Source organism: Molothrus aeneus, chromosome 9 (genome assembly GCF_037042795.1).
Source record: "Molothrus aeneus isolate 106 chromosome 9, BPBGC_Maene_1.0, whole genome shotgun sequence".
In the NCBI taxonomy this organism is placed as follows: Eukaryota; Metazoa; Chordata; class Aves; order Passeriformes; family Icteridae; genus Molothrus; species Molothrus aeneus.
In genome coordinates, this window is record NC_089654.1 from 11,951,013 (window position 1) to 11,964,989 (window position 13,977).

The window sequence follows — 13,977 nt, forward strand, 5'->3', positions numbered from 1 at the left end:
TTTGATCCATAAACTTTCAAAGGCATTATAAGAAGCAGAATCTAAAATGAAGCCTTTTGCATGCAATATATGCTTTGCAGGGTCAATTATTTGATTGTATTATTACATGCAAAAATAATGGACATAGGGTTAATATTGTCACTTGAAATGTAGGAAAGAGAATAATTTCTCATTTGAAAATGACACCTTTCTTTTTTTAAGACAGCAGTTCTTCTGCTGCAGTGTAATAGGCTGAGAATTACTGTGAATCAAAAAATGGAAATAATTTGTGTAACCAGTGTAATGGTACTTCAGCCTAATGAAGAGTACTTCATTTTCAGTGGTGATGGGAATACAAGGAGAAACCTGCAAGGGTAGTGCATGAGCCCTGCAAATTACGGTGGGCAGCAGTTTACCCATTCCAGTCACCTTGCAGTTCATGTCACTTCATCTGCTCCTGTAGCTCTACACATTTAAAGGTGGCTATTTCTGAGAGCTGTGCTGCCAGAAGCTATGGCTTGATAGCCATATGCTACTGAGATGACTCACATAGCATGTTTCATGCTGATGTTAGGCACTGATGATGTAATACTGTCACATGAGGATGAGTTACTGTCAATGCTATTATTGATATTTTACAGACCAGGCTAAAGCATTGTTGATGTAGGTATATTTACACCTCACAACCTAGACTATATCCAGCATATATATAATTCTCACTTATCAGAACAATAAAGAATTCCCATTCTGACAGTCTTGCTGGCCAATATTTGTAATTTCTCATTGATTGTAATATACAGTCACAAAATAATTTTAAGTGGCTGAATCTCAGGAGACAAAACATGCTACATCCCCCATTTTCCTGGTGTAGTCCCTCCTTGTAGTTGAACAGCCTCTATAACAACTTGTAGCTTGTGTTACATTCAGAAGGTAAACACATTTGAGATTAAAGACCAATGCCATCTTTATGTTATAGCTTGCTTTTAGAAGGTTCTCCAATATTGCTTTCTCACTATTAACAGCTGATCATACTATAGTGACTTCAGAAGAAATTCAGGATGCACACTGATTGCTTACATATCATGTGGGAATTGTGCATTTGGACACTGAAGAGCCATTCCTCACAAAACCAGTATTACAGCAGAGAAGGGCCTGGGTTGGAAGGGACCCTAAAGATCATCTTGCTCCAAACCCCCAGCAGGCAGGGATATGTTTCACTAGACCAGGTTGCTCAAAGCCCCATCCAGCCTGGCCTTGAATACTTCCAGGGATGGTCATCTATAACATCTCTGGGAAACATGTTCCAGTGCCTCTCTGTCCTCACAGTGAAGAATTTCTTCCCAAGATCTCATCTAAACCTACTGTCTTTCAGTGTAAAGCCATTCCCCCTTGTCACTCTATCTCCTTGGAAATAGTCCCTCTCCAGCTCTGTGCAGGCCCCTTTCAGGTCCTGGGAAGCTGCTGTAAGGTCTCTGCAGACCTCTCCAGTCTGAACAGCCCCAACTCTCTCAGCCTGTCTTCCTAGGAGAGGTGTTCCAGCCCTCTGAGCATCTTTGTGGGCTCCTCTGGACTCACTCCAGCAGGTCCCTGCCCTTGTGCTGGGGCCCCAGGGCCAGGAGCAGTGCCCAGGCGGGGTCTCATGAGGGCAGGGCAGAGAGGTGGAATCTGCTCCCTCAGCGTGCTGCCCACGCTGCCTTTGGTGCAGCCCTGGACACAGTTGGCTTGCTGGGCTGCAAATGCACTTTGATGGGTCATGTGGAGCTTCTTATCCACCAATGATTTCAAGTCCTTTTTCCCAGGACTGCACTGGATCCATTTTCCACCCAGCCTGTAACTGTGCTTGGCATTGCCCTGAGGCAGGAGCAGTACCTTGTACTTGGCCCTGAACTCCATTAGGTCACCTCTCAAGCATGTCCAGGTCCCTCTGGATGCCATCCCTTCCCTCGAGCAAGCTTGGTGTCATTGGCAAACTTGCTGAGGGTGCACTTGGTCCCACTGTCCCTGTCACCAACAAGATGTTAAACAACACCAGTCCCCATTCCCAAACCTGAGGAACTCCACTCAATTATATGGGATACTGAATCATCTCAAGATATCTTGGGTTCTCTGTGCTTGTGCTCTAGCAACTGCAACAGCACTAACAGCATTTCTGTGACACTGTAAACCATATCTCAACATAGATTAAAACTGAGACCTTAGAGAAATACATATTAAGATATATAGATAAGCAGATATAAGAAGAAATGCAAACTATGCAGAATATCCATTTCAATTTGTCAATTGCTTAATTAACAGGAGGAGGATCAGTCAAGTTTTTCTGGTTATGAGAGCACAGGAGGTGAGTTTCATTTTCAGTGTCAATTGCCATTTCATTTTGAAACCTTTGATTTCCCATTATTTAAATAGTTAATTAGAAAGTAAAGTGAATTCAGCTGATTTGTATTGTGAAATTTATGCCTCAAGGGATTTTTATCATGTGAATTCTTTCAAATGAAATTTTAAGTTTGTAAAACACATTTCTATACTCTTTTGGCTGGATCAAAAATTATTAGAAAGTACTACTGTTAATCAGCATCAAATCTCATAGGTGTTTTCAGAAATCGGCAGTTATGAAAGTCTCCTTGGAAAGGAGAGTCTAAGAGAAAGAAAGGATAAAGCAAGATTTTTCATGGCTAATGATTTTTTGTAATAAGAGATCTACACACCACAAAATAAACCCCAAAAATTGTATGAGGCGTCTTGTATGTGATTAACAAAATCAGATATGTGTCTTGTAAGTGATTAACTCAAAGACATAATAAAATTTCAGCAGGCTCACATGGTGCAAGATCACCTTCTGTACTGTATAATCAGTGCAGTGGCTGGGACTCAGACCAGGAGGAATTGCTTTTTCAAAAGGTACACTCTCAGTCAAAGACAAAGCTGTAATACACACACCATAGTTTTGGTGAGTGTATTGCCTGCATTTCAGCTAAGATGGTTATTATTTGGCTGAATTTGGGGCTCACAGGAATTTAGAAGTACATTTCAGAGAGTATAAAATGTAAATGGGAGGTGGACAAGATTCTATAGCAATTATAATGCAGTAATATGCTCAGTAGAAACTGCAGTGGCTGAACACAGTCAGCATTATTACATCATATTATTACATCAAGATGAATCTGCTTCTCTCTTTTTTCCTTTCTTTTTTTAAAGAAATGATGTGTATTGCAAGGTCTATTTTCAGGTAAAATGTCTTTATCATATCTGCAATGACAACTATGAAACTGAGAGATTAATAGGCTTGTGGATGATAGCTCCTTTTGGAATGGAGAAAGCATATCTATTTTTTATAACAGAAAGTAAATCTAGTAAAAGCAGATCCCCTTGCATGAGTGTTACACAATTTGGTGTGGTAAGTAGCTGGCATTAAAATTAGTAGCTCCTGCCACTAAAGAATTTTTGTTTTCATTTTAGACTTTTCAGAAGATCTAAGGAAATCAAACATCATTTTTGTTGTCGGTAAGTAGGATTCCTAATTTAACTGCTACTCTTGAATATTCCCATGTTATTTAGCTTTGATTATGTGATTGATTTATTTATTTATTTAGCAAAATAGATTGGCTGAGAACATTTATTCTCCAATGTTGGTTTAGTCTTTTGAAAGGCAGCTAGGATTTAATAATATGTAATTAACTTGGGTCTAACCATACTATCAACAGTTGTGGAAAGCTCAGAGCAGGCAGCTCCTTTGATTGTGAACATGTTCAAAATAACCTTAATTCTTTGGCAGTTACAGTTAAGTTGTGACTTCCCACACCAAAGCTGCCTCACCAGCACTAATTAAAATTTTACTAAATTGGATTGTAACTCAGAAGTTTAAGATTTGGCTGGAAAGTATCAGGTCTCTTCCCTTCCTTATTTGTGAGGCAACTTCTGTTAGATACAGGTTTCAATTCTGCATGTGTTCAGCATCATGTTAAAAGCCAACAGGCTGCTCACCAGGCATGATCCTTAGCACTGAAGCTCTGCAGGTTCAGGGTTTACTTTTATATTGCTTTTGGAAATCCACAGAGTAAAAGCACAATGTTAATGCCTTTTATCACATGAATGTGAGTAATATAATTAGCATAAACTTGGAGCAGTCTTTTAAAACAAATTATAACCAGAAGATTGATTTTAAAGCTTGGTACTAATTACTTGGAAAGAATAATTGCTTTTGTATTGAGCAATTTTTAGAACTGCTTTACAATCCAGAGGAGGAACACACATTTCTGAGGACCTAAGGACAGATACCAGAACATGGGGGGATTCTACATAAAACTAAATCAATTTGTGCATTGTTTTTCCTGGGGAAATAAAAATTACAAAACTTCCAAAATTAATAATTGAATGGAAGTTTCATTCAGAACCAGAACTCAAGAAGCATCAAAAAACATTCCAATACCTGCAGGTTGAGGGAGATGATCCTTCCTCCCTATTCAGCACTGATGTGGATGCATCTGTAGCACTGTGTCCAGTCTGGGCTCCCAGTACAAGAAAGATAATGATTTACTGGAGTGAGTGTGGTGCAGGACCACAAAGATATTTGAGGAATAGGAGCATCTGTCATTTGAGGAGAGGCTGAGAGAACTGGGACTATTCAGCCTGGAGAAGAGAAGGCTCCAGAGGATTTTACCATTAAGTATAAATAATTACCTGATGGGAGGGAATGAAGATGAGGGAGCCTGAATTTCTCAGTAGTAGCCAGTGACAGGAGAAGAGAAAATGGGACAACTTAAAATGCATTCAATTTCACCTGAACACAAAAACCACTTTTTTACTATGAGGGTAGTCAAACACTGGAATAAGTTGCCCAGAAACTGTAGGGTCTCCATGCTTACAGATGTTCAAACCCCAATCTGACAGAGTTCAGATCAACCTGCTGTAGCTGATCCCAGTGTAACACAGTTGTTTGAATAAATGATTCCAAGAACTTCCTTGCAACCTAAAAGATTCTATTAAAAGAGCGTTCTCATGTTGCAATTTTATCTCATTCTCTCTTATGCCAAATACAAGTTAACTCAATTTATTGCAACTCAATTTTTATGTGTATGAAAAAGTAAAATGAGGTTACTGAAGAGTTCACTGGAGACTTTTTCTTAAGGGAAGGGTGCATAAAACCTAATTTTCAGACCTTTAAGCAAACTGTAATCTATGCTTACTGATGTACACCTTCCTGCTAGTCACTACAGTGGAAAATTTTAATTCTGTCTCACGTATCATATTGAAAAAAAATCATTTGGGTTTGTACAAACAGGTTTTTAAGAAAAAAAATGAGAACACACTCAAGTAATATTGCCTCTGAAATTGTCCATGGTAAAGTATATTTTTCATTTGCCTCTGGGAATCTTTTTATTTTAGAAGGAGTCATTTTGAATTTTCATTTATAATTTTTCTAGGAGACATCCAGTAGCCATCTTGCAGCTTCAAATTGAAATCACACCTTTTTCCTAGTTATTCCTGCTCTGATTTTCTAGTAAATGCTTTCTGGGTGCAGAGATAAATTGTGCCTTAATGAAAATACAGTTTTCTTTGTTAAAAAGATTATTATGAAAAGTTTTACTGAGTCCAAATGTGGGTAATTTTCAAAAAAAAAATCTAGAATGATTTATTCTTTTTCCCAAAATACCTCCATCTCCACTCCCATCCTTGCACCCCTGAAAAATTTTCTTAAAGTCTTATGAGAAGAGTGAGAGGTTTTTTTGTGGGTTTGTGGGGGTTTTTGAACAAAATGAGAGCTCCATGGTTGCTCATTTTTCTGCAAAATCTTGACCTTATTCGACTTAGGTAGTGAAAGTAAATGGTATTCCCAGAGACAGATTTCTTGCAGCAGCTAAGTTGGAGTGGCCACAAGCTCTTTTGCCTTGAGTCCTTTTCAGGCAGTTAAATCTGCAGGGATCACCTGTTGATCCACAGCCACTCCAGCTTTAGCTTTATACACACTACCCACATGCACACACGTTTGTGCAGGCAGGCAATGTCAGTCAAGAGGTGGAATCTGATCATTGTGAATGGTACAACAGTGAAAGAAAAATATGAAGAAATCTTACAGAAGCAGAACAAAACTGTTGGGGATGGGGAAAAAAGCCCCAAATGTCAGTGGTTAAAGTGCTCTGCTGCAGTGAGCAGTGCTAGAGATGTTCAGTCCATGATACCCTGACTAGAGAGGGAGAAGAGAAGTTGGGTCAGAGCAGGCTGCTGTGGGATACTGGAATGGGAAAAACTGTCTTGGGCTCAGGTGTCATTAAGGATGTTGACTCATTACATAGGTGTGTATTATTTCATGAGGAAATAATAAGATGCTTATAAAGGTGTTTTGAAGCTAGAATTTTAAACACGTACATTTGAAGAAGTTTACAAACAAATCAAAATGAATGCACCATCTGCCATACCTGACAAACAGAGATACTGTTTATGACAAAGGGAAAGAAACAGGCAGTTCCCTCTCCCACTAATTACCCTTGAAAATTTTCCAGAAAGGGAAAGAAAAAGAAATCATCTAATTAGCAAAAGTTTACATTAGAGCTAATGTAGGAATTAATTGGAATAACAGTCAAGTTGGATTAATTAAGCAACAATGTCAATGTTCTATCCATATTGTAAAGCACAGAAAGAGTATCAGCAAGTAAAAAATATAAGAGAAAACAGCAGGATAATAAAAGAGGAAAAACAATGATAAATTTGGCCAGCAAAGTAAAATTCAAAGAAGAAAAAATATAAAGAGGCACAAAGATAAAATTGGGTGATGCTCTAATAAATATTTAAAACTTAAGTAATCATTGCCAGTCATTAAAAGACAAACCAAAAAAACAAACAAAAAAACCTATGTCATCAATTTTAACGACAATGAATGTTGAATGATCTTCTAATTCTTAACCACTGCAATATTCCATATTGCATCCACAGAAGTGTCATCCATAGCACAGTTTCTGGGAGCATTCCCCCTCCCTGGCCTCTGCAGGAGCTTCACAAAACAGTTGGCTTCAGCTGAGCCTGAAAGTAAAACCGGAGGTTCAGGAATCTTTCTGCGCTTTGGATCAGAAACAAACTCCCTGCTGACTTGTAAATGAGGTGTTTAAAGCTTAGCTAATGTAACCACTCTCCTCTACAGAATCTTTGTTATATTCTTGTTGATGATCTAAAGCTGGTAATTGCTTAAACTCAGTGTAAGAAAGACCAGCTTTTTAGCTGACACTGAAGATATTCTCACCACTTACACCTAGAAGTAGACATTATCAGAGACAGAGCTTGCACACACACCAAAATTCAACAAGTAATATATCACAAAACTCAAACTCTTTATTTGTCCCAGGTATGTCAGACCTTAAATGACATCACCTAATTCAATTTATCATTAATTTAGGCCTGCTTTGAGTATAAGGTTTAACCAGATGAGGTCCCTTCCATTGTAAATTATGCTACAATACCTACAATCAGAAAAGCACAGAATGAGCAGTACTGATAATTAAACCCCCAGTCAGTCCAAGCTAACTGTGGATGCTGTGCAAGGTTGATTTCCCTGACTTCCTGTGAAATAAACTTCACATTTTCTTTAAGAAGGATGAAAACTCACTGATGTCCCAGGATATTGCATCACTCTGCCAACATGCACAACTCGTTGTTTTCTAATGAAAAATAATTTCTCAGAAAAAGGAAATACAAAGAAAGTGTTGAGGCCTTTTTTGTTGTTGTTGTTAAGTAATAGTACAATTCCTGTATGGCTTCACTTAGACTGAAATAATTTGTGAACAGCAGATGAGGTGCTATTGAGAAGCCTTCAAATACCATATTTTGAAGTTAAGGCTTATTTTTTACTTGTCTATAAAATCCAAGTAGCATTGATAAAACTGCCAAACTGATCAAGTCATCCAAAATTTTTGCTTGAATTTAGGGATAGACTGACTGGGGTTATTTTGGTTTCAATTCAGACTTCTGAGGCTCCCTTGTGCAGCTAGATTTCCCCTGTAGGCACTTCTCCCTGATACAGGGATGATGCTCATTATGATAACAAGGTCTTGAAATTGATACATTTTAAAATAAATAGTGGGACTGTCTTGTAAATCCTACTGCTGGCTTTTTATATAAATGCTCATGATATTTTGGTATATAATAAACTTGTAAGATTTAAAATAGAGGCATCTCAGTCTGCCTGCATGACACTTTTGCTCTAGCAGTGTTTCTGGCAGCAAAGCCGGTCCATGCACTGCTCATATGGCGTGTTCCTGGCCCTGCTCACTCACAGCAGCAGTCCCAGCTCTCTCTGTCATCATTAATTCTCTGCTGGTGATGTTGTGCTCTAGATCAGAGCTGTTCATTTCAGTCACATGCCCAGGCTCCTTGGCCTTCCCACTCTGGGGGACATTTGGGCAGGAGGGGGGAGAGCTGAGACCTTTGATCCAGGGCTGACTGCAGCTGAACACCCAGAAGTGCTGCTTGGGCAATTGGTTGTTACTGCACCCACGGAGACGCTCTTTTTCTCTCCTTGAAGGACTCTCTGTGAAGCATTTCTGCAGTCAATAATTTAAAAAGTAACCACCTAAGTCAGCAGTGCTGCCAGAAAGTTCTTTACCAGAAGATCCCCTCTCACAGGCCAATGAATCAACATAATGGAAGGGAATATTGCTCTAAGGGACTGCATAGACTTTTTAATCTGGCCGTGTCTGCAGAAAAGCAATATAGAGAACTGCATTTAATTTCTGTGTTAGTACTCTGGTTCCATATTCTTGCTTACCATTTGTATCAAAAAGCACAAAGGGACACTCAAAGAGTTCTGTTTCCAAGAATAATCTCACTGATTAATACAATGTTCTTAATTTCTTTACCTGCAATTTTTGGATTTTTATTAAGTTACCAAATGAGCTTTAAAGCAAGGTCCACTGCACTGAGCAATACTAGGAAAATACAAAAGCATGCTAATATTGAAGAACTGCTGGCAGTTCTATATTGTCCTACAGGTCACATCACACTCCTAATTCCTCTGGCTGTTTTCTAGGCTTTAGCTTTTTCTCTGCATAACATATATAGAAATCAGAAGACAACATGATTAATCTGAATAACAAGTTATCATGAACCTACACTTTTTTTCCCCAAGTATACGTAGGCAGATCACAAGATGACAGCATAGAGAAAAAATAACAGTGTTCACAAAGAATCTTACGCCTTCACAACAAAAGTGGGGATATATTTTTCTACGAACAATTGAGCCATTGGGAAAACTCGATTGCCTTTTTCAATGCCTCAAATATTTTCCATATGAAAAACACTGTAACAAGTTGCAGTGAAGTCTTAACTGAAAAAATCTTCTTGCTAGCCTTTGTCGTGTTTCATATGCAGCTGTTATTCCAGATAAACTTTCTTCACATTATTTTTTTCTTTAGAAAAATGAATAGATTTAAGAAGAATATCCACTAAAAGACCAGGTACAATTTTTGTAACACTATAAATTCACTGTGAGCTTCATGGCAGCAGGATTAATTTGCTGTTAAAGCTGCTTATGTAGCAGTGTTTTAAGTATGTAATCTGAGCAAGAAGGCAACACCTAATTAGTAAGAAAATGCACTTTCACAACTTTTCTCACCTGAATAGCTCTATTTCAGTCACATTAAGGAACTTCAGAGGGAGGCAAGGTAATACTTTCATTTCAGACATGTAAATTAATACTGGTGTAAAGGCCAAGTTGTGCTCAGCCCTCAATGCTGAACTTCCTGGGGAATTCAGTCTCTTCTCAGATCATGCCAAGCAAGAACTGTGGTCTCATTCATGGATAAGAAAGCACAAGACTTGATAAAGTGGGTTGTATGCATTTGTCAAGCAGTGGGGTGCTCTGCTACTCATGAGATGAATCTAAATTAATACCAGTGGCCATAAAAACTACCAATTTTAGCACATTACTTAATCAAATATGGTTTTACTCTTTAAAGAGCTCAGCATGTTATCTCTGCTTTGTTTGAACTCTTCTATAAAAAAATGGCCATTTTAATTAATGTTTTGGAGAAACACTCATTATGGTGTATGCCCTGCATATTCTGCCATTCTGACAGTGTTCTCTTTTAAAATACTAACACACAAAGGTATTAGAAGCACATCAAATTTTCTGAATATTTACCTGCTAAAAACCAAAAAATGTCCTTGTATTGTTATTTCTAATAAGAGATTTAGTAATTTTGTGTATGAGTAGAAATTATGAAACTTCTCATTGGGCTCTGCATTCAGAAGAGAAACAGTTACGTAAGAAAAAGAATGTAATAATCTTTACAGCTGGGTTTTTTTAATACTGCATATATACACCAAATAAATAGGATTAAATTACTGCACTGTTAGCATATTCAAGGCCAGGAGACAAAATGTGTAAACATTTTCAATTTACTGATCTACAAAAACCCCAGCACAGGCCAGAAATACTATTAATTGCTACTCTGATATTTAAGGGATTCATTACTAGTAATTTGCCTGTAATTTTGTTACATCTGTTTCTTTATAGCCACTCCTATTTTTTCCTTGTTTTCTTTCAACTAGTGTTTTTAGAAAACAATAATGTTCTTCATATTATGGCAACAGAAAAACAAGATGCAACCCACATTGGCCAGAAGATAAGCCTGCAACAAAGATAGTTGTAGAAAAATTGTAGCACAGGCGTGATTCTCACACCATAGTCTGTTTATTCTCCTTGTGAAGCTGAAGTAAAAGACTGCACATCACAGAACACAAACCCCTTCCTTTGATGCTACTCCTTTGTGACCCAATTTTTAGTCTCAGCTACAGTACTGTAATTTCTCTGAAAATTATATGCTCAGAGCAATTATTTCTTACATTGAATGCAAAAGTTAGAAGAAAGTTCAAGTGAGGCAAGAGACAGTGCTAAAATCATTCTATTGTGAGCGTGTTTTTCCTATATTTGTTTGTGGAAGGATAAGGAAACAGGAAAGCATCATATTTTTTAGCCTCTTAAATGAATGTAGCAGAGCTGTGTAGCCCCACCGGCAAGTCCCAGCCGTTGATAAATAACACAGGTCACCTGCTGAAAAAACCCTACTGAAAGAGTTTGAGCATTGTCTCCCTCCAAGGCTGTAATTACCTCCTACTGCAGTAGATCTTCTGAACAGATCCATCAAAGGCTGCAGAATTGCTGCTACAGGCAGTGAGGTTTCTCCACAAACTCCCAGCAGGAATTGGCCTTCCCGCCCGCCATGCCCTGGCACCGCCATGGCGCCTCAGGGCCTCACCTCAGCTATGCCAGCGGCGCTGACGGCACTGCCCTGGGACACCTGGCTTCCAGAAGGTTCCGTGGGCTGTTCCTCTCTCCAGCCAGGCAGGGGTGGCTGCAATGCCTCAGCAGGAGCCTGAAGAGAGAGACCTTCCATGCTGTGGCCTTCCACGCCATGGCTTTCCATGCCATGGCTTCCATGCCGTGGCCTTGGAGTGGAGGGAGAAGCGGCCGCCCTGCATGGAGGAGCTGGGCCAGGCAGCGCCTGCACCTGCAGAGCGGCACAGGCAGAGCTCTGGGCTCTCAGCTGAGGCTGCTGGCTGGCCAGGGGAAGCAGGAGGCTGGAGGAGCCATTCCTGCCAGGAGGACACCCCAGCATTCCCGGGTCAGTGCCCTTCCCCTCCTGGCGCTGTCTCCCACAGCTCCTGTGGGAAGGCGCAGGTGGGCCCTCGTTGTTATTCCCCTCACGGTGCTGCAGTGAACATTACTTGCTACAATTTGTTGCAGCTGTCAAACTGAAGGAGTGCAGAGTGAAATACCCTTTTCCACAGGCTGTTTCATGTTTTTCCTTAACATGCTAATGGTGTTTTAGGAACAGGTTCTCCTCTGTTAGAGATTTCACACTGTTGTGACTCCTTCAACTTCAACACATTTTTCAGTCAGCACTGTAGTTGTATCAGGGATATATAGGTATATGACTTGTTCTACTGCAGATATTTTCTCTACCAAAAAAAAAATAAATTAAAATTTCAAAACAGTCAGTGTCATCAATTTCCTCCCATTTTCTTGGTGGGTACAATTTGAGAATTGGAAGATCTTTGTTCTTTTCTAATTCTAGTTATTTTTTCCCTCACATAGGTGGGCCTGGCTCTGGCAAAGGTAGCCAATGTGAACAGCTAGCCAAGAAATACGGATTTACTCACCTGTCCACTAGTGACCTTCTCCAAAATGAATTATTGTCATTATCAGAGAGAAGTAAATTGATCAAAGACATTGTGGAATGTGGTGAACCTGTGCCTGGCGTGAGTGATGGTTTTATTTGGGGTTCTAATGGTTAAACAAAGGCCATGGTAGGTATATTGTCTAAACCAGTGAAATAGATACTGGAGCTGATGGTTCCCATTTCAGTAAAATTAATCTGTAACCTCAGGGAGACATTTCCTCTTTGCCAAATCTGTGGCACTTGTTTCCCTTTTCAGTGCCAGTATTTCTTTATGTTTCACATAGGCAATAGATCAGACATGAAATACAGTGAGACAGATGCATTGCAAAATGTAAGTGTAAGTACAAGAAACAGAAACTTTATGTCCTTTTTATAGCATTACATTTCAAATTCAGAGCTGGTCCTCCTGGCAGGTATTTTAAATTACAGTACCTGCAGCAGTTCCCTGCAGAGCTGGCTGACATCCCAGAGTAGCTGGACTGCAGCTTAATGGAGATTGTGAAGGCAGAGGATGTTGTTCTCAGCTGGACCTGACTTTTACATGGCAGGTCCACAGTTCCAACTCTTGGTGGGTATTCAGCGACTGCAGCTAGGTCAGAGGATGTGTTTGTTAATGAAAGATACTGGGAAATTTTGCTCAGGGGAAACTAAAAGCTGTGCTCAGGCTTGATTTTGATTGCTTTGCTCTTTGGTGTGTTTGGTCAGATGGGGTCACTTTCCATGTAATATAATTACACCAGTGACATAGCAAAATGCAATCAGTTTGGAAAATGCTGCAGCAGTACTCTGGAGTTTCACAGGTATTAACATTCATTTTGAAACTATGAAATATTCTGACCTATCTGGAGGGCATTTTGGGAAATCTTGGGTGGATCGCAACATCACATTTGTGCAGCATCGCCAGTCCTGAGAGCATAAAAAGCAGGGTGCCCTGCTGCCTGCAGGACAAGAAAAACACCTGCATTCACAGAGCCGTTTTCAAGGGTGTAGGACTAAAGTCAGTGCAACAAACAAAGGTATCAATCTCTCTTCTTAATTATCCAACTAATTCCCTCTCTTTCCTATACAGGGTATTGTTCTGGAGCTACTGAAGGAAGCCATGGTTTCCAAGCTAGGGGACACAAAAGGATTTCTGATTGATGGGTATCCCCAAGAGTTGAAAGATGCAGAAGAGTTTGAGAGCAAGGTGACCATACAACTGTAATGCTGCTGTAACTCCTGTAATTCTGGTGCTGCTTCAGTCCCTCTCTTCAGCTGATTGCAGCAGGGACGTGTAAAAAGCCAATCCAGGAGAGCTGTGCTGCTGATCACTGAAATTTTGGCACCCCATCAGTATAGCAAATCTAGATGTTGCCCTTACCTACAAGGAATCTAGAATACAAGGAGAAGTAGAGGCTGATTTTATCTAAATTTAATGTAAATAAGAAACAATTCACATTTCGGGGAAAACATAATTTTAGAACCAGTTTTCTGGTTCTAGTGGATAGTGCTGTACTTCTCATGAAAATCTGATGCACGATCATAAAATTATTTATCTTCACAGTTAATATTTATTACCAGTAAGCCAGCTCTGCTAAAGCTTGCTGTCACTTGCAGCAGCCAAACCAGATTTAATTTTTGTGGTGAGTAACAGGTGGCACAGCCATAAAAAGAGCGTTCTGCAAGTGCCTGCGTGGCAGCTCCGAGAGCTCTCGATTTCCCCAGTATGTGCTGAGACCTCGTGAGAAGCCTCAGCCGTGCATTTCTCAGCCTGCAGGAAATACTCTGTCTAAGCCTATGAATGAATCTGCCAGGGCTTGGGAGAAAAGAAGTGGTGAATTAGGGATAATAG

At 39.7% G+C, this 13,977-nt stretch overlaps 1 protein-coding gene across 1 annotated transcript in view; it reads left to right on the forward strand.

The window, feature by feature from the left end:
* AK5 (adenylate kinase 5) overlaps window positions 1-13,977 on the forward strand; it is an 82,682-nt gene that overhangs the window by 56,391 nt on the left and 12,314 nt on the right. The window contains exons 9-12 of the mRNA XM_066555938.1: window positions 2,275-2,317; window positions 3,436-3,480; window positions 12,062-12,225; window positions 13,216-13,332. Coding sequence (XP_066412035.1) covers window positions 2,275-2,317; window positions 3,436-3,480; window positions 12,062-12,225; window positions 13,216-13,332 — 369 coding nt within the window. The remainder of the gene's footprint in view (window positions 1-2,274; window positions 2,318-3,435; window positions 3,481-12,061; window positions 12,226-13,215; window positions 13,333-13,977) is intronic.